This window comes from Castor canadensis, chromosome 18 (assembly GCF_047511655.1).
Source record: "Castor canadensis chromosome 18, mCasCan1.hap1v2, whole genome shotgun sequence".
Taxonomy (NCBI): Eukaryota; Metazoa; Chordata; class Mammalia; order Rodentia; family Castoridae; genus Castor; species Castor canadensis.
The window spans coordinates 38,859,153-38,881,235 of record NC_133403.1 but is presented as its reverse complement, the minus strand read 5'-3'; the positions used below and the strand labels follow the sequence as shown (position 1 = coordinate 38,881,235).

At 55.2% G+C, this 22,083-nt stretch overlaps 1 protein-coding gene across 8 annotated transcripts in view; it reads left to right on the top strand.

Annotated features, from left to right (window-relative positions):
• Nucleotides 1–22,083, top strand: part of Cux2 (cut like homeobox 2) — a 225,202-nt gene that overhangs the window by 196,416 nt on the left and 6,703 nt on the right. For 7 of the 8 annotated variants that reach the window (XM_074060941.1, XM_074060940.1, XM_074060945.1 and 4 more), the window contains 13 exons: nt 1,087–1,163; nt 1,819–1,885; nt 3,278–3,326; nt 6,989–7,093; nt 9,198–9,389; nt 9,483–9,541; nt 10,410–10,458; nt 10,532–10,652; nt 11,369–12,037; nt 12,788–12,889; nt 17,479–18,158; nt 18,611–18,770; nt 21,277–21,546. In XM_074060941.1, coding sequence (XP_073917042.1) covers nt 1,087–1,163; nt 1,819–1,885; nt 3,278–3,326; nt 6,989–7,093; nt 9,198–9,389; nt 9,483–9,541; nt 10,410–10,458; nt 10,532–10,652; nt 11,369–12,037; nt 12,788–12,889; nt 17,479–18,158; nt 18,611–18,770; nt 21,277–21,546 — 2,600 coding nt within the window. The remainder of the gene's footprint in view (nt 1–1,086; nt 1,164–1,818; nt 1,886–3,277; nt 3,327–6,988; nt 7,094–9,197; nt 9,390–9,482; nt 9,542–10,409; nt 10,459–10,531; nt 10,653–11,368; nt 12,038–12,787; nt 12,890–17,478; nt 18,159–18,610; nt 18,771–21,276; nt 21,547–22,083) is intronic. The other variant, XM_020177920.2, reaches the window with a different exon arrangement.

Below are 22,083 nucleotides of genomic sequence, written 5' to 3'. Positions count from 1 at the left end.
CCTTGCTAGGTGGACATGTAACACTGACTGTCACGGTGGTGTCCACTCGTGGTGAGCTGTGGAAATGCGACGAGACACGCCCATCAGCGTGTAGACCGCCCCTTTACAATGGGGTGGTGGGAGTGGCTTTGGGGCTGGGCGTTTCCAGGACACGTTGGTGGTGACCACTACACTCACTCACTCACTCGTTCCTCCATTATTCTGCATGTGTGTGGACCACGGCGTGTGGTCAGCGGGTGCTGGGCTGACAAACTCCGGTTGAAAAACAAAGTAGGGAGCTGGGACTGGGGCTCCAGTATGAAGCCCTGTGCTCCATCCCCAGCACTGCAAAAATAAAATCAAGGGGGGGAGGAAGGAGATGGGGGGTGCTACGGTCCCAGGCAGGTTTTCAGGGTGGCCTCCCTGAGGAAGTGAGGGAATGAACCCTGCAGCTCCAGGCAGGAAGGGTGTGACCGGCAACTGGAACAGCCAGTGCAAAGGTCCTGAGGTAGGAACTGCCTGGTGATTTTGAGGTCAGTGGCTGGACTGGAGTAAGCCAGAGAGGGGCAGAGATGAAGCCAGAATGAAAGGGGCTCCTTCCTTGTAGCCATGGAGTGGTGAGGCTCCACCTCTTGCTGCTGTGCTCGAGTCCCTCTTTCTCTGCTAAGAAGCCTGGCCTGATGGGCTGACTGAGCATACAGACTCCTGCCACAAATGGGACAGTGCCTCCCTGGGACATTGAGAGACTGGCACCCCAGGCACCACACCAAGCCTGCTTCTTGACCCTCATTGAGATGGAGCCTATCAGAAACCGCATTTTACAGATGAGGAAACTGAGGCCCAGAGATACAAAAGCCACTTGATACTATTGTATAAAATGCTTCCAGAGGACTGGAGATGTGGCTCAAGCAGTAGAGTACCTACTTTGCAAGGCGCGAAGGCCTGAGTTCAAGTCCCAGTCCCACAAAAAAAAGAAAGAGATGCTGACAGAAATGAACAGGCCCCCACCATGGGGCCGCACAGTCAGCAGGATGGCTGAGTGCAAAGACAGCCGTTATAGGGGTGGGAATCCGCGAGGGCCTGCACGAGCGTCCCGTCTCTCCCCAGGGGCCTTCAAGAGGTACAAATCACCTTGGCGGCCAGACTGGGGGAGGCCGAGGAGAAGATCAAGGTGCTGCATTCAGGTGCGTCCCAGTGCCCAGGTGGCCACAGCAGGGACCAGGGAGAGGCCATGCCGTTGTGAGCGCAGAGCCCCAATGGCCCTGCTGGGCTCAGGGTTCTAGAATTGGGGTCATTCGGAAAGGGAAGGGACAGTGACACGCCTGGTGGGCCCTGAGGAGGGAATGCTTGGGACAGGATTAAATGGGGGACATGCAGTGCCCACAGGCCAGGCACGTACCGAGGGACCCAGGAGGGAGGACAGTGGAGAGGGACAAAGTCCCTGGCAGAACCAGGCCTCACCAGCGAGGTGAACACTACCAGCACCACCTGGTGCCCCAGTGTGGCCTGTCCCCATTTCCCTAGAGCAGTGGAACGCTGGGCTTTCACAGGATCCCGCATTCACTGCCACTACAGCCTGTTGGCTTTGCGCTCTTCTCTGTTCCCCAGGACCTTGGGGCCCAGAATGACGAGGCACAGACACCACGGCTGTCCTCTGAGCTATCCTAGGCTACAAGAGGGGCCTCTCCTGCCCCACCCCCCGTGTCCCTCCAGGGCAGCAGGCTCACTGCCCGTCTCTAGTTCCAAGACACCCCACCGCTCTGCCCCTGGCCCACAGGACGGAGCGGGTCCCCTCCCCTCAGGATGGGGACCTCACTCCACCTTGGTACTGCTCCCCAGCTCTAAAGGCCACGCAGACAGAGCTGCTAGAACTGCGACGGAAGTACGATGAGGAGGCTGCGTCCAAGTAAGTGAGAGCCCTGCGGGGTGGGCCTCCTCCCCTGACCCTCCACGGCCTCCTCCCCTGACCCTCCACAGCCTCCTCCCTCTGAGCCTCCATGGCCTCCTCCCTCTGAGCCTCCACACGGCCTCCTCCCCTGACCCTCCACACGGCCTCCTCCCTCTGAGCCTCCACGGCCTCCAACCCTGACCCTCCATGGCCTCCTGCCCTGACCCTCCACAGCCTCCTCCCTCTGAGCCTCCATGGCCTCCTCCCTCTGAGCCTCCACACGGCCTCCTCCCCTGACCCTCCACGGCCTCCTCCCCTGACCCTCCACATGGCCTCCTCCTCTGACACCCCACATGGCCTCCTCCTCTGACCCCCCACGGCCTCCTCCCTCTGAGCCTCCACACGGCCTCCTCCCACTGAGCCTCCACACGGCCTCCTCCCACTGACCCTCAGACAGCCTCCTCTTTCTGACCTTCCTTTGACCCCCCACCACCCCCCCTCATCACACAGCTCTTCTCCTCTCCCACAGGCTCCCAGCCACCCTCTCACACACCACAGCCATAAGGAACACCCCAGGACCTGGCCAAGTGCGTCTGCTGGGCACGGGCCGCCCCCCCATACCCCATGGAGCTGCCCCCACTACTCAGCTCACAGTCTTCAGGGGCCAAGTGACATCATCTAAGCTCATTCTGTGAACATTTATTTAGCTCCTACTGTTTATCTGGAGCTGTGCTGTGTCTGAGGAAACGCAGAACCTAACCTGGTCCTTAGAGGCAGACAGTAACTGAGACAGTGACAGGTCCATTCACAGACACTCGTGAGCACTTACTGTGTGCCAGCACTGCTCTTAGTACATGGCAAATGTCCCCAAAGAGAGAGCAGAGAGCAGTGGCTCCTCCGACACAGGTGGTCAGGGAGGATTCCTAGGAGGTGGCTTCAGGTCAGAAGGGGACGGCTGTGTGAGGCAGAGAGGCCCTTCCTGAGTCCCTGGGCACTGGTGGTCTAGAGGGGTGGGCACCACAGTAGACAGGTGGCCCCCTGGGTGGGAGAAGCAGGCCTCCCCCTCCCAGGGGTAACTGGAACTGACCCCGGCCATTCTTTTGGGGAAGGGCTCTCCAGGCAGAAGGCACAGTAGGGGCAAAGCCTGGCCCCATGGCTCTGCGGAGTGGAGCACTGGGAAGACTGAAGGCCGGACGGCCTGGCAGATGTCGTGCTGAGGCCCTGGTCCTGTTTCCCCGCAGCCTGGTTTCTTTCCTTCCCAGCCTGGTTTCTCTCCAGTAGGAAGTGTGGAAGGCAGCCTCCTCGGCCCCCAACTACAAGACTCAGGTTCAGGCGGAGGGAGTCTCGGGTGTCAGGCTAGGGGCCCGGTGGCTGCCAGAACCCCCCTCAGGGCCTCCCTTTGTGTCTCAGGGCAGATGAAGTCGGCCTGATTATGACGAACCTGGAGAAAGCGAACCAGGTGAGGGGCATCGCTGCTCAACAGCGGGGAGGAGGGTCAGGCCTGACAGGGAGGGAGGGATGCTGTACCTGCGCCTCTGAAAGCTTGGCCCGGTCCCTGACCCCCGACCAAGCTCCTGGCCAGGCTGCATGGGGCTGGGGACACAGACAGAAACACCTGAAAATGCAGCCCCACGACGGAGACTGCAGGTGTCTAGGAAGATGTCCTGAGGAGAGTCATGAACAGAAACCTGAGAACATGGAGGGAGGCCAACCCAGCAAGGAAACACCCAGGAAAGGCCAGGTGGAACACTGCAGAGAGCTGCTGGGCCTCCCTGGTGACCCTGGTCTGGCAGCCTTCCCTGAGTATCTCCTGATTGTCAGTGGGGAAGCAAGGCAGGAATCCCTGTCTCACCCCAGCCACAAGAGAGCGTCCCCAGGCAAAGCTGGCACTGAGTGCAAGAGGTGGGGGCAGTGGGGACCAGCCTGAGGCTGTTGCTGCCCTCCCTGCCTGTCTGAGATCTCCTCTGCCTCCTCCCTCAGTCTCAGACACTCAGCCTTCCCTGGGACCCCATCTTCTGGTTCCGAATCCGAGTTCACGTTACAAGAGGGGCTCCCACGCCCCGCCCGCCCCTGGCCTCAGGTGTGCTGCATCACAATGAACACAGTCAGGCAGGACATTGAGAGGAAGTGACCCTGGCCATGGCGGCTCAGTCCAGTCTCATCCCCCCTCACCTCTGTCCCCGACTCCCCGCCCCGCCAGCAGCCAGGGCATGGACAAGAGGGGTCAGCAGAGCCTCAAGCCCTCTGTGGCTGGGCTCACTTTCCTGCCTTTGGGTGCAAAGACACCCCTCCATCAGTCAGCACGGTGTCAAGCCACATGGTCATTTCCTGGGGGTCACTGTGGGAGACCCCTTGAAGGAGGCTGCCTCAGGGCTGGGTTTCAGAGCCTCGGCACTGGTCCCTGGAGGAAGGGCATCCAGGCAGGAGGCAGGGTAGGGGCGTAGGGCAGGGTGTTCCCTCCTGTGGAGGATACATGGATAAGTTGGTGGATCCCCAAATCCCTGTCCCCACAGGAGACTACTGGGAAGCACAGGTGCTCCCTGGCCACCCTCCCTGCTACCTAAGGGCAGGGTTTCCAGCTGGGTCCCTCACAGTGCTGAGACCCCATAAACCCCTTCCCCTTGCCCCCAATAGGAGCAGTGTCCCCTGGGAGGAGAGAGAACCCAAAGACAGGTCCAGGTGACAATGGTGGTGGAGACCACAGTGGCCACCTGGTCTTAGCTCCTATGTATTTTAAATCATTAAATGAGTCCCATTTTTATAGCATTTTTAATTTAATTTTTTTTTTATAGAACCAGGGTTTTAACTCATGACTTCACACTCATAAAGCAGGTGTTTTACCACTTGAGCCACACCTCAGAGATGGGGGTCTCAGGAACTATTTGCCCAGGCTGGCCTCAAAACTAAATCCTCCTGACCTCAGCCTCCCAAGTAGCTAGGATTGCAGATGTGAGTCACCTGTGCTTAGCAGACTTTTTAAATACATAATCCATTCATATAGTTCAACACTCATAAGAGATCTGTAAGGGTGCATCTAGAATCCCCCTCTCTTCCTGTCCCCCCAACCCTCATAGCAGATGGCCAACCCATTCACAAGCCCATGAATTGATCGGCTCTTAACCCCTTTTTAAAACAAAACCAGTGACATGCTGTGTGTGCCATCCTGAGCTTTTTCCACATCTGTATCTCGGAGCTCCTTCCAAATCAGTAAGAACCCAGAGTCACCTTCTGGCTTGTACCTGCATTGGCGTCCACTGTGTGGGTGAACCCAGTGGACTACAAACTGTCTGTAAAGTGTCACAGAATAAATATTTTTGGCTTTGCAAGCCACACAGTCTATGGTACAGAAAGTCAGCCTTGCTGTTGCTACGGAAAAGCACAGACAGCCTGTCAATGAATGAGCACGGCTGTGTGCCAATAAAACTTTATAAGAACAGGCAGTGAGCTGTAGCTTGCCAACCCCTGGCCTAACCAGCGCCCTATTGATGAACGTTTATGGTATTTCCGATCTTTTCCCATCACAACCAATGCTTCTGTGAATTACCTCAGCATCTCTATCATTTCGTGCACGCCGGAGTCAATATTCCGGGTAAATTCCTAGAAGTAGCATTGCTGTGAGTCTGTGATATGGTAGATGCAGCCAAGCTGCCCTGCTTGGGACTGTACCGATTTATCCTCTCTCTAGCAGGGGATGATAATTCCCATTGCCCTAGAGCTGCACCAGTCCTTGTGTCCTCACACTTAGCTCTGAAAAGAGATCTTTGCTGGGTGTCGGTGCCTCACACCTGTAATCCCAGCTACTCAGGAGGCAGAGATTGGAGGATCAAGGTTCAAAGCAGCCTGGGCAGATAGTTTGCAAGACCCTATCTCTAAAAATCCCATCACAAAAAAAGGACTGGCAGAGTGGCTCAAGTGATAGAGCACCTGCCTAGCAAGTGTGAGGTCCTGAGTTCAAACCCCAGTACCACCAAAAAATAATAATAATAAAAAGAGATCTCTAAGCCAGTTCTAGCGGCTCACACCTCTGTAACCCAGGATCTCAAGTTTAAGGCCAAATATAGCGAAGTTAGCAAAATCTTATCTCAAAAACAATAAAAACAAAAGGACTGGGTACACAACGCTACTGGTAGGGTGCTTGCCTAGCAAGTGTGAGGCCCTAGGTTCAATCCTCAGCACCACAAAAAAAAAAAAAAGGAAGAATAAAAAGATAACCACAGCTCTTTTAATTTTTCAAGTTACAGCTCAAGTAGTGTTCTCTAATGATGTTAACAAAGGGAACCGACTATGGGTTCATTTAAACTTAAGTATCTTAATTTGCAAAACAACCCTATGAGAGAATCGCTTTTATGATTCCCCACCTTACAGATGGGGAAATTGAGGCTGGGGAGAGGAAGCCTCTCATCAAGGAACCAGGAAGTCGTAAAGTGAGGATTTGACCTCAGGTTTCTCTGTACAGTCATGAGACTGTATCAATAACATTTGATGACTTCCTTCCAGGTTTTTCTTAGAAATCCCTATAGGTGCAACTTAGCAGACTTCTGTATTCAGATTTTAGTGGCTAGGGCCCCTCTGATGTTTTTATTGTCCCTACTTTCACAAAGGAAAACCGAGGCCCAGGAAGGGGAAGTGACTTACCCAGGAGCCTGCAAACAGCTTGTGAGCTGGGAAGCCATTTCTGCAGGTTCCCCATCCAGAGCTCTTTCCACATCTGGTGCTGTGAGCTCTGTGACAAACTTTCCTTGTGATCACCCAGGCCGGAAGTGTGCATGGCAGACAGAAGCATCTATAGATTAGGAAAGACTTTCCAGTCCCCCTGGGAAGCCCCTCCTTCCTGCCCTAGCAGAAATGACCACTGTCACTCCTGGAATCCTGGGAGCATCTTTGGGGAGTATCCCATCCTGACCTTCCAGCTAGGAATAAGCACAGGGCTGCTGGTTCTGTTCCCAGCCTGGAGCTCTGTGACAGGTGTTGCCTCCAGGACCAAGAAAGCAGGTGCAAATCCTTAGAGACACACATCTGTCCCTCCTGAAATGGTGCAGGGAGATAAGGGAGGCACAGAGGGGTCCAGTGTGGCCCTGCTCACCTCTCGTTCGCACGCACGGGTCCCCTTCTCCTCCCCAGCGAGCTGAGGCCGCCCAGCGCGAGGTAGAAAGTCTTCGAGAACAGCTTGCATCTGTCAACAGCTCCATTCGCCTGGCCTGCTGCTCTCCCCAGGGATCCAGTGCGGTGAGGATGGGGTCTGGGAAGGGAGGAGGGTGGAGGTTCAGGGGAAAGGGTGGGTGTGAATAGGTGGAGGTGTTTATGGATGGTGTGGACTTGTGTGTGGGATGAATTATGAGCGGGCTGTCTGTGGGTGTCCAAGTGGACTTGATGTCTTCCCTGTCAAGGTCTGCGTTAGTTGCTGTGACCTATTCTGCCAGCTAAGGACAAGGATATAGCCACAGTTTTAAATTTTTAAGCTCAAGCTTCCTTATACCTTTGTTTGACCAAAGTCTAGTATCTTCCCTTCTGCTTGTCCAATGCTACCAGGAGCTTTCTCAGGCCAAAGGGACATCATTGTCATGGCCAGATGCCCCTGCAAGGAGCAGAGCTGGGGACAGAGACACTGAGCAAGGCCGCTGCAGTGCAGTTTTGATGGCTGTCACCAGATGTCTCTGTTGGACATAGTCTTATCAAGCTTGGTGGCAGCATGGGACGTTGAAGCCCAGATCTGAGGCTTGACACTTGAGTTTCTATAACAGTGGGGTTTCCCACCCCAGCCCCATGCTGTGAGAGCTGGTCTCCAGCCGTCAGCCCTGAGCACCCCGTGTTAAGCCTCTTTCCTCCCGCTCACCTCCCTTTGGGGTCCTGGTATCGTTTCCTGCTGAAGGATTTCAGTCAGAACCACTGCATTCCACCCTTCTGTCCTGTCCTAATCACCTCCGCCTCATCATTGCTTTCTTATGTCAGTCCTTCTGCCCACTTTCCACATCTCTGCATGTCAAGGACTGGATAGTGGCAGTTTTCTCCACCTTGAATCCAAAGCAGCCGGTGTAATTCCCACTCCCCTGACACAGGACCCAGCATCCCATCTCCCTGTCAGTTTGGATACTGGAGTGTGTCTCTGTGACTATGTGTTACTGCATATGTGTGTGTGTGCGTGTGTGTGCGTGTGCATGTGCGTGCGTGTGCGTGTGCTTGTGACCTGTGGGCAAGTGGCTGTGTCCTTAATCTGACTATGCCTCAGTTTCCTCATTTGTCCAAATAGCACTTACTTTGCAGGGTTAGGAAGGGATCACTGATGGCATATACGCAGTAAACATTTGATGCTGTGACCATTATTATCAGCATTTTAGCTCGTGAGAGCAAGTGACCTCTTTGAGCATACATATCTGTGTGTCATGGCGACATGTCTTTGTGAGTGTGTCTCTTTGATGCCCGGGTCTATGTGTCAGCGTGTCCTGTGACTGCAGGTGTGTCAGCACACATCTGAGTCCCAGGAAACTGTGTGCGTGAATGTGTGCGTGCATGTGTGCGTGTGTGCATGTGTGTGTGTGTGTGTGTGTGTCCTGGGTGGCTGCACAACCTAGGGGGGAATAAATATGAGGAGGGAGCCCGAGAGTGAGAGAGCTCCTTCCCAAGAATGCCTTGGAGAGGATTTGCCAATGGTTCTTAATTAACCCCTGTGGAACCTGCAAATGTCGCTAGTCAGCCACAGAGGCTTGGCTGACGTGGGAGGTGAGCCTTCCTAAGCACAACAGTGGCGCTCGATGCTAATTAATTTAATGTATTAATGGCATCCGCTTCCTGTTTTAATTGGCATTTATCTCCGCAGAAGGAAGCCAGAGTTGGTAGTGGTTGTGGTGGGGGTGGGGGCATTGTTTTCAGTACTTCTTAAGACTTATTTCCAGTTGAGACCTAAGACCAGCCTGACTTCAGGTCCCTCAAACAAAAATCTCTCCATCTTCATCCGGGACAAACCTGAGAAGCTGTGGATCTTGGGGTTCTCAGCAAATCAGGAGGAGAGAGGCTGCAAGGTCTCAAGTCCAACTCTGGGGGTCCTTCTTGCCTGGACCTCTCTCTGAGCCGTTCCCTCTGCTCTGACCACCCAGTGCCCACTGCCCAACTAGCTACTTCCTTTTGTGGTTGTTCTTTCTTAATAACCATTTTACTTGAAGTGTAGCTTATGTAAGTAAAAATGTACAGTTCACAACACAGTGAATTGTTCAGTGTGAGTACACCTCATGCCAGCATTCAGATCCACATCCGTTCTGCTTGGCTTCGGGCAGGGAGGCCGGCCTACGGCACCCGGCCCCAACCCTGCAGCCTTCAGAGCCCCCTCTGCCCGCAGGATAAGGTGAGCTTCGCGCTGTGCTCAGGGCCTCGGCTGGAGGCCGCGCTGGCCTCCAAGGACAGGGAGATCCTGCGACTGCTGAAGGACGCCCAACACCTCCGCCACTCTCTGCAGGAGCTGGAGGAGGCCTCCGCCAACCAGATCGCTGACCTGGAGCGGCAGCTCACTGCCAAGTCTGAGGCCATAGAGGCAGGTCCTGGGGGAGAGCTGGGTGGGCGCCCCAAGCAAGATGGCAGCCTCTGAGCTTGGGGCCAGCCTCATCAACTTTGTTTGCTCTTCCAGAAGCTGGAAGAGAAGCTCCAGGCCCAGTCTGACTATGAAGAGATTAAAACAGAGCTGAGGTACTGTGCGGGATGGAGGCAGAATTCGTCCCCTTTCCCTCCCATCGGTCACCGTGGTGACTGGCTGACGCTCTATCTGTTCAGACTACTCCATTTCAACCTGGGATCCCAGCACTGGGGATGTAGAGGCCCGAGGGTCACACGCTCAAGACCAGCCTGTGCGACATAGCAAGGCTCTGTCAAAAAAAAACCAAAAACTAATCTGGATCTTTTCCATCAAGAGCTGCCTGCAGGGAGACTTGCAAGGCAGCCAGCCATCTGCTCATGGGCCAAGCTCAGGCTGGGAACTTGGGGTTCACCAGACGTCTACAGCAGCCTCCAGGGAGCAGGGAGCGTCACAACCTGTTCACAAGCCTGAGACTCAGGGCCCGGGGTTGCAGTGAGTCCACGACTGGGTATCCAATGGACTTGGCTCCAGGCCACCCACAGACACCAAAATCAGATGCCAAGCCACTCGTACAAAGTGGCCTGGCATTTGCACGGAACCTGTGCACGTCCTCCCTAAGAGGACTTTCACTCGTCTCCCTAAGTCAGCGCTGCAGATATAGCATAAGGCAAATTTGAGTCTTGCTTTTTTGGAAAGTTCTGGAACTTTTTAATTTTTTCCCAATATTTTCAATCTGTGGTTGACTGAAACCACGCTGGGGGAACAGCCTAGCATTTACAAGGCCCTGGGTTCCATCCTCAGTATCACAAAAAGGAGAGGGAGGGAGGGAAAGGAAAGAGGGGAGGGGAAGGGAAGGGAAGAGAGGGAAAGAGGTGGGACCACGATGCAGAACCTGAGAGTCACATGGACAGAGGTCCCCAGGTTGAGTGAGCAGCCGGGGCCTGGGTGACCTCAGGGCCCCCACACACACTTTCTTTGCAGCATTCTCAAAGCCATGAAGCTGGCCTCCACCTCCTGCAGCCTCCCGCAGGTAAGTGTCTCCGCCACCATCCCCGTCCCCAAGGTGGGCTGCCCCAGAGCCCCTGCCAACCTCGCCCTCTCAGCCCTGCTTCCTGTCTCCTCAGGGCCTGGCCAAGCCCGACGACTCTCTGCTCTTAGCCAAGGAGGCCTTCTTCCCTGCACAGAAGTTCCTTGTGGACAAGCCCTCGCTCCTAGCCAGCCCTGGTAGGGGAGATGGGACACTGGGACCGAGGACCCCAGTTGTGGGGTGGGGGGGTCTCTGGCTTTCTCCAAGAAGAGCCAGGGGTGTGTGTTGATTGAGCACCTGCTGTGTGCATGTTCTGCAAGTTGTCTGTCCATATCCAGACCCACATTCAAAGTCACATGGCGCAATCCTAAGCCCTACCCCCACCCACCCCCGCCCAGAGGCTCCTGTCCATCGCAAGCCTTGTCAAGCAGCAGGGGCTTTAATGAAGAATTTGGAGGGGTGGGGATGCCTCAGGTGCGCCATATGTGGGGTGGTATAGACCTAGGAAGCGCAGAGAACAGGGAAGCACAGAGAGCAAGGCGGGCATTGCCAAGAAGGGGCTGCCTCTGGTGAGGGTGATGCCAGTTCCCCGCCCTGAGGGCAATGAGCTGAGCCCACAGCAGGTACTAGGTGATATTCCTGATGGGGGAAGGGCACAACTGGCATTCAAACTCAGAGTTTGAGCATTGAGGGAAAGTGCCAGTGTCAGTGCTTATGGCTGCCTATAGCCCTTCTCCCCCATCCCCCACCAACCCCCCACGCTCCCCCTACCCTCGCTCTCTCTCTCTCTCTCTCTTTCTCTCTCTATCTCTCTCTCCTCTCTATCTCTGTGCCTCTCTCTCCCCCTGGCTCTTTTTCTCCCCATCACTTCCACCTCTGTGTCCCTCTGTCTGTCTGTCCCTCGGCGTTCTAGAGGAAGACCCCTCAGAGGACGACTCTATCAAGGGCTCGCTGGGCACAGACCCATCCTACCCGTCTCCTCAGCAGATCCCACCTCCACCAGGCCCTGAAGACCCCCTGTCCCCCAGTCCCGGGCAGCCCCTGCTGGGTCCCAGCCTGGGACCTGATGGCACACGGACTTTCTCACTGTCCCCCTTCCCCAGCCTGGCCTCAGGGGAGAGGCTGGCTGGGGACACACTGCTGCCCAAACACATGATGCCCCCAACTGCCTTCAAGGGGGAGGTAGGTGGCCTGCTGGTGTTCCCACCAGCCTTCTATGGCGCCAAGCCCCCCACGGCCCCTGCCACCCCAGCGCCTGGGCCAGAGCCGCCTGGAGCCCCCGAGCCAGCCGATGGGGCTGGGACCTGCACGACAGGGACTGGGGTGGAGGAGGAGCAGCTGGACACGGCCGAGATAGCCTTCCAGGTGAAGGAGCAGCTGCTCAAACACAACATCGGGCAGCGCGTGTTTGGCCACTACGTGCTGGGGCTGTCGCAGGGCTCGGTCAGCGAGATCCTGGCTCGGCCCAAGCCCTGGCGCAAGCTCACAGTGAAGGGCAAGGAGCCCTTCATCAAGATGAAGCAGTTCCTGTCGGATGAGCAGAACGTGCTCGTCCTGAGGACCATCCAGGTGCGGCAGCGAGGTGAGTGGCCCCAAGGCCAAGTCCAGGGCCAGAGCCCAAGGCCGGGCACAGGCTCTGGGTTCTAAAGTCCAGCTCTGCTACCTCCCCACTGTGTGACTGTCCGTGCCTCTGTTTCCTCCCCTGTAAAAGAAGGGAATATGTCCTTCCTCCCACCTTCCCGGGGCCTGTGGCTGCCCCTGCCTCCCGCCAGGAATCCATGGAACAGCTTAGGCTGGTGATGGCAGGTGGTGTCTTGACAGGTTCCCCTTAAGCACCGCCAAGCCTCAGTTTCCCATTTATGGGATGGCCTGGTGGTTCTGAGGATATTCATTGTGAAGGGTCCTGGCTTTGCCCTCACAGACGCCATGTTTGCATCACTGTGACCACATACTGCAAAGGCCCAGACCCTCCACCTCTGGGCCTTGGTTTCCCCACCTGTCTGTTTGGTGGGGGGGGGGTGGAGGTGCGTCACAAGGATTAGGCAGACATGGAACACTGGCCACTGCACCTACCCTGACCTAAGTGCTGGAAAACAGTTGGCTGATGGCCGTCATTGTCGTAATCACCGTCATCATGGCTGTCTATCATCTTATTATTTCAAGCCAGAACCACTTATATGTCCTGCCACCCCCATGGACAATCTGACCCTTGTCCTTCCGGCCCTGGCTCTGGAACCCTTTAGGGAGGAGGGGAGCAGACCCCACCTCAACCAGGTCAAGGGACCAGCCCCACCCTATGGGTCCTGCAACCAGTGCCTTCTCTCCTCCCCAGGCAGCATCACCCCAAGAATCCGCACACCTGAGACAGGCTCGGACGATGCCATCAAGAGTATTTTGGAGCAGGCCAAGAAGGAGATCGAGTCTCAGAAGGGGGGTGAGTGTGACCTCAGCCAGCGAGGACTGAGGCCCCAGGGCTGCTCTGAGCACAAGATGAGGCTTCATCCACCCCAGAGAGATTCCAAATGGGTCAGAGCCTTCAGAAGCCAGAGGGGTCTTTCTAGAGCACAAACATGGTCAGGCCACTGCTCAGACACCTGTCATGGCTCCTTACTGCCTTCAAGATAAAATCCCAAGTTCACAGCAAGAACTCCTGACCCCTCCATGCTTCTCCCATAAACTCAGCCTGCTTCCTTACACGCCCTTCTGTACCCCAGTCACTTTTCACCTGACCAGTTCCCACTCAACTCACAAGGCATCTCCTCCAGGAAGCCCCCCCACCATCCACATGGACTGGGTACTGCCCTTTCTTGGTCCCCATAATTACCTGTAATTGTTGGTGTGATGGAGCCAGACTGGCTACAATTTCTGGTTCTGCAGTTCATTAGCTGTGTGATCTTGGACAAGTTACTTAGCTTCTCTGTGCCCTCATGTCTTCATCTTTAAAATGAGGACAGTATTAGCATTCCTTTTTGAAGGCTGTGTGGAGATCAAGTGAGATCATTCCCCACAAACTGAGGGCCAGCACGCAGAAGATGCTACAGAAATGTCGTTGCAACAAAAAATATCATTGTTAAATCATTCTTCACTGTTTCCAACCACCCTGCCAGTGTGGCTGTCCTTTCCATGGTTTAGGGGCTACTTGCAGCCAGGGACAGGGCTGCACCCAGCCCCCAGCACAGTGCAACTCAGCTCAGCACCTTGGCTGTCAGAGCTGGGATGCAGAGCTCAGCCTTCCCACCCCACTTTTCGGTGTCTGCTGCCCCCTGGTGGCTTCCCAGAGCAGTTGTCCCAGTTTTCAAGCCACTTGGGACGGCAGGCTGCTACTTGCCCAGAGCTGTCCTTCTGCCTGGTCCCATAGGAGAGGGGATCACATGGTTCCCTCACCCCTACGTTGTACAATTCCTTTAGACGTGGCAGTTTATTTATTCTTGAGCTAATCATGCAGTAAACATTTATTAAGCTCTTACTGGGTGCTAGACATGGACTACAGATCTGAGTGAGACATGATACTGGGGTAAAGAGAACCACTGTAGCCTCCCACTGCTCCGACCGGACAACTGAGATCAGAGAGGGAAGATGTGAGTTCAGTTGCAGGTGGGAGACCCTGGCCCCTGACCCCTGATTTTTGTGGCACTGGGATTTGAACTCAGGACCTCCTGCTTGCTAAGCGAGTGCTCTATCACTTGAGCCACTCTGCCAGCCTGCTGCAGACCCTCTGGACGATGTCTCCCCGGGTCAGAAGCGGGCATCAGGGAAATGCAGACAGTAGCATTACAGCGGAGGGGACATTTGTCCTAAGCCTCCAGCCATGGGTTTACGTCCAGGGTCTGTGAAGAGCTCTGTAAGACAGAGTTGTCCTGACAAGGGTGAATGCTCCATCCAGGGACCCAGCAGCTCCAGGGGGAATGTAGGTGGCTGAGAACCAGCACAGGAGCACTGTCCAGAAGAGGGACAAGGGTTTATACACAAGATATTCCTATGACTAGCTGGAAACAACCTACGTGTACAGCAGTGAGGACTGGGAGAGTAAAGCAGATATCCTTCAAGGTCTCATTTTGTAACCTAGGCTGACCTCAAATGGCAATCCTCCTGCCTTAGCCTCCTGAGTGCTGGGATTATAGGCAGGTTCTACCATGCCCGGCTTCGGAAGAACTTTTTTTTTTTTTTTACTTCAGTTTACTTAGAAGTGTTCCAAAGTCAACAAGACAGCTGCAACATTTTTGTCTTTTACAATTGGGGGGCATTCAGTTAACGAGCAGTTACACTGTGTAAGCTGCAGCAGAGACAAACGAGGATGAACCTCCCGCTTACAATTCTGTGCCAGTATCCAGCCCACACTGAGCCAGGCAGGGCTGTGGCTGCCAAAGTCACTACCAAGACAGGGCTACCTAAACACACATTCGGTGGTATGTTAACCATACAAAAAAGGCCAGTATACAGTTTCAAAACAAATCTTACACAGCCTTATATTTGAATTTTCTTTTCCTTAAAAGGAATGAGTTGTGTACAGGAGGGTTAAATGCTTTATAGTGAAGAAAAAGAAAGTGCAGTAGAACCAATTGAGCTGCCATCACCATCATCTCCTTCACCTCCTTTATCTGCCTCCCCTCCCTCTTCTTCCCCACCTTCCCTCTCTTCCTTCCTTTTCTTCTTTTCAGTCCTGACAACTCCCTTTTCCACCCCCCTTCCCATAGGCTTCTCCATGTTTTTCCTTCAACTTAGCCTCCTTCCGTTGCCCAGCTTCTTTGCAGGATCACAGTGGACGGCCAGGGTGTTCTCCTTCGATTTTGGGTGATACTCAGGACAGTTCAAGGAAGGAAAAGGCCACAGGGGCCTCCTGGGTACGCTGGGACCCTTGAACTTTTGTTTCCCTGAAGGAGGGACCCAGCTTGCATTTCTCTCTGGTAACAGGCCTCATCCGTGTTGCCATTTTAGAAACTCTGAGGAGCCGGTAGAAGCGTCTGGGTGCTTGGTGGATGGCACGCACCTGGCAAGTTGGATGACGTCTTGCCTCTCGGTTTCTTAGGGCCTCCTTTGTCCATCTTCAGTGTTTGTCTGGCCCTCACTTGCCCAGGCGCTGTCTCTGGAGCTCAGTGGCCATTTGCAAGAACGTGACCTGCCAGGAAAACATGCTTGTGTCGATACCCAGTGGGGAGAAGCCTGGCCGTGTTCCCACGTGTGCAGTGCGATCGTGCACGTGGGTTGTATAGAAAACAGACTCCAGGGACATACTCCAGAATGGCTCACTGCTGCCTCCAGGAGGGAGACCGGGATTTTTGTTTTCATCTTTCTTAAGCCTTTGTATTTTCTTCTTGTGACTTTCCGTGCTGTCTACAGTAGGCAAGCGCCATCTTATCTGTGGTTGCTGACCTTTTTAAAAGTTGAAGCAAGCTGGGCGCTGGTGGCTCATGCCTGTAGTCCTAGCTACTCAGGAGGCAGAGATCAGGAGGATCATGGTTCAAAGCCAGCCCAGGCAAATAGTTTGTGAGACCCTATCTAGAAAAAAACCATCACAAGAAAAGGGCTGGTGGAGTGGCTCAAGGTGAGGGTCCTGCGTTCAAACCCCAGTACCACCAAAAACAAAAACAGAAAAACTTGAAGCAAAAATAACATAAAAGTTACAAGTTTTGAAGTGTACAATTGATGACATTTCATATATTTCCAGTGTTCTACAGTCATCAGATCTAATTCTAGAACATTCTCATCACCTCAAAAGGATGACACCATCAGTCCCTCCCCAGCCCACCCTCCTCAGCCTGTCTCTGTGGATTTACCTATTCTGGGCACTTCACCTAAACGAAATTATGGAACAGGTGGCCTTTTGGATCTGGCTTCCATTGTACTTTGAAGATCCTTTTAGGTCATAGAATGGATCGGTACTGCTCCTTTTTATGACTGAATAATATTCCATTGATGAATTACCTTTTTAGTTAGAGAAACAGTAATTGTTTCTGATGGATCTGTGGGGATCGCCAGGGAGTAGGAGGCCCCAGCACCGAGACAGTGCTCAGAGGGCAGAGGGAGGCCCCTGTTCCTGTGCTGGCTAATTGTCGTTCCTCCGGGCCTCAATCTGTCCTTTCCTACACACACTCGTGGTAGCTCCCTGCAGGCCTCCTGGATCTGTATTTATGCATTCACTCATTTACTTGCTCACACAACAGAATGAGTCTCTGAGAGCCTCTGGCCATGCCCAAGATCTAGAAAATGCTGAGAACCTTCTCTCTGCCACCTGCCTCCCCCAACCCCACCTACCCTCCCAGAGGTACATTTTACCCTGTTTTTTTTTTCTGTTGTTCCTTTGTTTTTTGGGTTTTTTTTTTTAAGGGTTTTTACTAAATGACATACTTGTTTACTTTGCTTGAGAGTCTATAAAAGACATGCTGAGTGTCATCTTGCTTGTTTTTTGCCCAGTATTATGGTATACAGTCTCCTGCTTTAGCCTATAATCACAGCATTCAGGAGCTGAGACTGGAGGATTGTGAGTTCCAGGCCAGCCTAGGCTGTAAAATGAGACCCTGTGTTGAGAGAGGGGGGCAAGGGAGAGAGAGAGACAGAGACACCAAAAGGAAGAGAAGGGGAGGGGAGGAAAAGTAAAGGAAGGAAGGAAGAGAAGGGAAAGAAAAGAAAGGAAGCCTTTGTTTTGCAGGGTGGTTTCCTTCTTCACTACTGTGTAGTATTTCTTTGTGTGACCATTCCATCATTAGCCATCTTTCGTTCATGGACATTTGTGTTTGTGCCTTTATCATGTATCATAGAAAAGGCAAAGAAGTCTGTCATATGTGCTGTGGTCTTTCTTCTTTGAACATCTGCACATTGGATCACAGCACGTTTTTTTTCTTTAAAAAAAAGTATTTTCTGGCTTACCTAACCTACATAAGCAAAAATCTCACTGCTGGCCTGATTTTTAACGGCTGCCTAATGTTCCCCCGTGCGGATGGCCCAGCGTTGACCCAGCCCAGCCCCGTCCCCGACCCCTGGGCCCGCGGTGGCCTGAGTGGCGCTGAGCGGCCCTGTCCCGCGCAGGTGAGCCGAGGCCGGCGGCGCCCAGCGTGGCGAGCGTCCCGGGCGGCTCGTCGGAGGACGCCATCAAGAGCATCCTGGAGCAGGCGCGCCGCGAGATGCAGGCGCAGCAGCAGGCGCTGCGGGACCTGGAGGCGCCGCGGGCCCGCGCCGAGCCGTCGCCCCCCGCGCGCGCGGGCCCCGGGCCGGGGAAGCCGGAGGACGCGGCGGGCGGCGCGCTGTCCCCCGCCGCCTTCGTGCAGAGCATCATCCGCAAGGTCAAGTCCGAGATCGGCGACGCCGGCTACTTCGAGCAGCACTGGGCCTCGGACCGCGGCCTGCTCGGCCGCCCCTTCGCCCCCGTGTCGCCGTCGCTGTCCTCGTCGTCCTCCTCCGGCTACTCGGGCCAGCCGGGCGCCCGCGCCTGGCCCCGCGCCGACGACGGCACCGCGGGCGCCGAGGACGAGGCGGAGGACGAGCCCAGGGCCGAGGGCGCCGAGCGGGAGCGGGAGCGGGAGCGGGAGCGGCCCGCCGCCTTCCCCGCCGCCTTCGTGCCGCGCGCGCTCAAGCCCACCGTGCCGCCGCTCACGCCCGAGCAGTACGAGCTGTACATGTACCGCGACGTGGACACGCTGGAGCTCACGCGCCAGGTCAAGGAGAAGCTCGCCAAGAACGGCATCTGCCAGAGGATCTTCGGCGAGAAGGTGGGGAGGAGGAGGAGGGGGAGGAGGGGGAGGGGGAGGAGGAGGAGGGAGGAGAGGGAGGAGGGCTGAACCCCAGGAGGGACAGGAGGAGAAGGAGCAGGAGACAGGGAGGAGGAGGGAGGACAGGGAAGAGGAGGGGGAGGAGGGGGAGGGAGGGGGAGGAGGCGGAGGAGAGGGAGGAGGGCTGAGCCCCAGGAGGGGGAGGAGGAGGGAGGACAGGGAAGAGGAGGAGGAGGAGGGGGCAGGAGGAGGAGGACAGAGGCCCACCGAAGAAGACAAGGAAGTCAGAGGCCCAAGGAGGAGGAAGAGGGAGGCCAGTGGAGGAAGAGGAGGAGGGAGGCCCAGAGAGGAAGAGGAGGAGGAGGAGGGATGTGAACAGCAAAGGGCGCAGGGTGGTCCCCTCGGTCTTGGGAGGCAGCCAGCTCACCTGCCCCGCCCCCTGCCCCCTGCAGGTGCTGGGCCTGTCGCAAGGCAGCGTGAGTGATATGCTGTCCAGGCCGAAGCCCTGGAGCAAGCTGACGCAGAAGGGGCGAGAGCCCTTCATCCGCATGCAGCTGTGGCTCTCCGACCAGCTGGGCCAGGCCGCAGGCCAGCCGCCCAGCACTGCCCAGGGTAAGTCACTCCTGCCCTCCACCATTGCCGCCCTGGGGGATCATGTGTGCTGTCTCCCTGTTCCCCTGGCACAGCTGATGCACCACCCTCTTGCTTTTTACCTCTAGAGGGTGGCCTGGGGACCCAGCGTAGAGCCCCTCCCCCATCCGGCATCTGGAATCGCTGGTCACTCTCAGCTCCTTACCTAACCCTCCAGCTCACAGCCTCAGAATTTTTCTGAGGAGTCCTTTCCACAGGCAGGCTGGAGTCTGTGCTTTGCAGAGTGAAGAAACTAAGGCTATGAAAGTTGCCCAAAGTCACAGAGCCTGGGGGAGGACTGCCCTGAGCCCACTCAGCTTCCCTAGCTGTAAAGTGGGGACCAGCCGAGAGGATGAAACACAGCTGAGGTTCTCAGAAGGGAACAAGGCTGTCAGGGTTACAGACCAGAAACAATATCAAGTGACATAGCAAGCTCTAGGCGACAGAGTTGAAGTTAGCAGTCAGGACCTCCAGGATAGAAGCAGCCTTTGCAGTCTGTAGCTAGCAGCCCCTGAATGAAGGGACAGGAACCACAGAGGGAGCCCCTGCTTTTCTATTTCTTTAAAACAAGAAGGGGGCTGGGGTGTGGCCTGGTGCAGAGCGCTTGCTCAGCATGGTCAGGCCCTGGGTTCTACCCCAGCAGCCAGAGGCCGGGTGGGGGGAGTTGATTTCCTCTGGGTTTGCCCACCTCCTTGTACCACTCTCAGGCTGTAAACCCAGCCCCTCTGGAGGGGATATAGGTACGTACAGGTCCCCACAAGGCAGATGCCATCAAAACTCCTCCACTCCCTTCCAGTGGACTCCAGCTGTCCTGCTGCCCTCAGTGGGCTGACACACCAAATGGCTGTTTGGCCGTTCCCTGCCTCTGTTGTGCCCCTGCTGGTTACAGTGAAGGTGGGAGGTGTCCATGCTGACTCCAGCATCACATCATTGGTCACCTGGAGAGCCAAGCAGCTAAGCTGGGACAAGAGGGGAGGATCAGAAGAGTTCTAGGACCCTGATGGGTGCTGCCTGCACCCATTGCCCTGACGGTGCTACTCAGAGTTAGTGGACTCCATTCACCCCCTTTAGGGAGTTGAAGGGTCCAGGCCAGAACTCACTCCCTGGCTAGACATGTGCCTGGAGCCTCCCGCCTCCCAGGCTCCGGGGACTCCTCATGACTGACAGGTGGTCCTGCCTCAGGGACTCCTGATTGTGGCAGAAAAGGCAGTGGTGGACAAAAGCACACCTAAGCTCAAGGCCTGGCTTTGCCACTAATCTCTGCGATCTTGGACACCTGGTGTGACCTCTCTGAGGCTTGGCTTCCTTACCTGTAAAAAGGGATGATGTAGTACTTATTCTTAGAGGTGTTACGAGATTATGGGGATAAAGCACACAGCAGGACTGGGGATGTGGCTCGGGTGGTAGAGCACCTGCCTGGCAAGCACAAGGCTCTGAGTTCAAACCCCAGTGTGTGTGTAGCACACAGTTCACAATACTGTTGTCGTCTAGGAATGGAGAAATACGGCCCAAGCAAGGAATCGTAGTGAGGTATAACAATGTGAAGTTGGTTATATTCCACCCCAAAGGTGCAGTTGGGGAAAGGAATGTTGGGACTGAGTAGTGATGGGTGCATAGGAGTTCAAAGTTAAGAAGAACACCTTCAGGGTGACAAGACCAGTCTCAGGAAATACATGGGGACTGTGGGGTATAGCACCAGGCGTGTAAGGTGGGCAGGGTCAAGGGAGTCCAGTGTCTTAATCACCAGGGCAAGAAGGTAAATAGGTTTTTTGTAAGAGGGCAGTAGGGAGCCTTAGATGGTTCTGGAGCATGGGAGCAGTACAATCTGAGTGACTCACTTGCCTTCACAGGGAAGGGAAGCACCTGTCCTGGGCTTAGGACACCTCTTCTGGAAGCAAAGCCCAGCTCCCTTCCCCTCACCTGCACTTGCTCTAAGGAAGTTCCTGCAAATGGCAGTCAGATGCTTGGAGGGAGAGGCACACTCTCTTTTGGAGTTGCTTGGGGTTTTGGTTTTGGAGTGCTGGGGATGGAGCCAGGCATGCACTACACCACTCAGCAGGACCTCCTGCTGTGTTGAGCTGTGGGTTCCATGGTTCCTCCTTCTCTTGTGTTTTTCACATACGGTGTTTCTGCAGACACGAGGCCGGGAGCTGGGTTCCCTGTTGGGTTTGTGGGTGTCTGTGCACCTTGGCTTGAGTGTCATGGAAGTGACGCCTGTCCTTCCCTGGGTGTCACGTCAGGAGACACAAGCTGCTGATTTGTTCTGTAACTAGTGACGTTGACTTTGGCCACTGGTTGAGGGCACCTCAGGGATGGCTTTCCCCTTGTAATCACCAAGCACCTGTGGGGAGAAGAGTGGCATGTCATTAGCCTCTCCTGGGATGACACTGTAGTGGCTTAGGAGTCAGATGTATCACCTCCTGGCTCTGAGGAGCTGGCTGAGCCAGATGGCAGTGACACCCCGTCCCCGTGTCTTTGTGGCCCCCAGCCAGTCCCACAGAGCCAAGGTCCTCACCGTCACCTCCCCCGAGCCCCACGGAGCCTGAGAGAGGCTCACAGGAGCCTCTAAGCCTGTCACTGGAGAGCAGCAAGGAGAATGAGCAGCCTGAGGCCCGTTCCAGCTCTGCACTAAGCGGGAAGATGCACGCAGGCAGCCAGGCCTCGGGGGGCATCCAGCAGATTGTGGCCATGTCCCCGGAGCTGGACACCTATTCCATCACCAAGAGAGTCAAGGAGGTGCTCACGGACAACAACCTAGGTACGGGGTGGTGCGGTTGAGGACCCTGGCCCCTACTGGCTTTGAGGAAAGGACCTACAATGAGGCCCCTGTGCCTCCAGCCCAGCTCTGGTGTCCAGGACCCTGGGTGAGGCACCTAACTGACCCGGATCCCTGCAGTGAGCCAAAAGGTGGACAGCAGTCTGATATCACCTGAAGTTCTCAGCCTATGGAGCTCAAAAATGTCCCAGGGGACTTGGAGAATCCTGTCTGGGACACTGTACCAGACCCTTGCCCAGCGCTGAAACCCTTGTCCCTTGCGGCCACAGGGAAGTGAGCTCTGTGGCTCTTCCCTTCTTTGTGTCACAAACTCCTCTGAGTCTTAGATTCATGTTTCCCCTGCCAGAGGGGCATCCCCCCGAACTTCCTGTTGTGAAAACAGGCATATTTGGTGTTCTACAAAACCAAACAGTATAGATTAAAAATAAATGAGTAAATAGGATCTGGGTGTGATTTGCACTCCTATAATCCCAGCACTCAGGAGGCTGAGGAAGGAGGACCATGAGTTCAAGGCCTCAT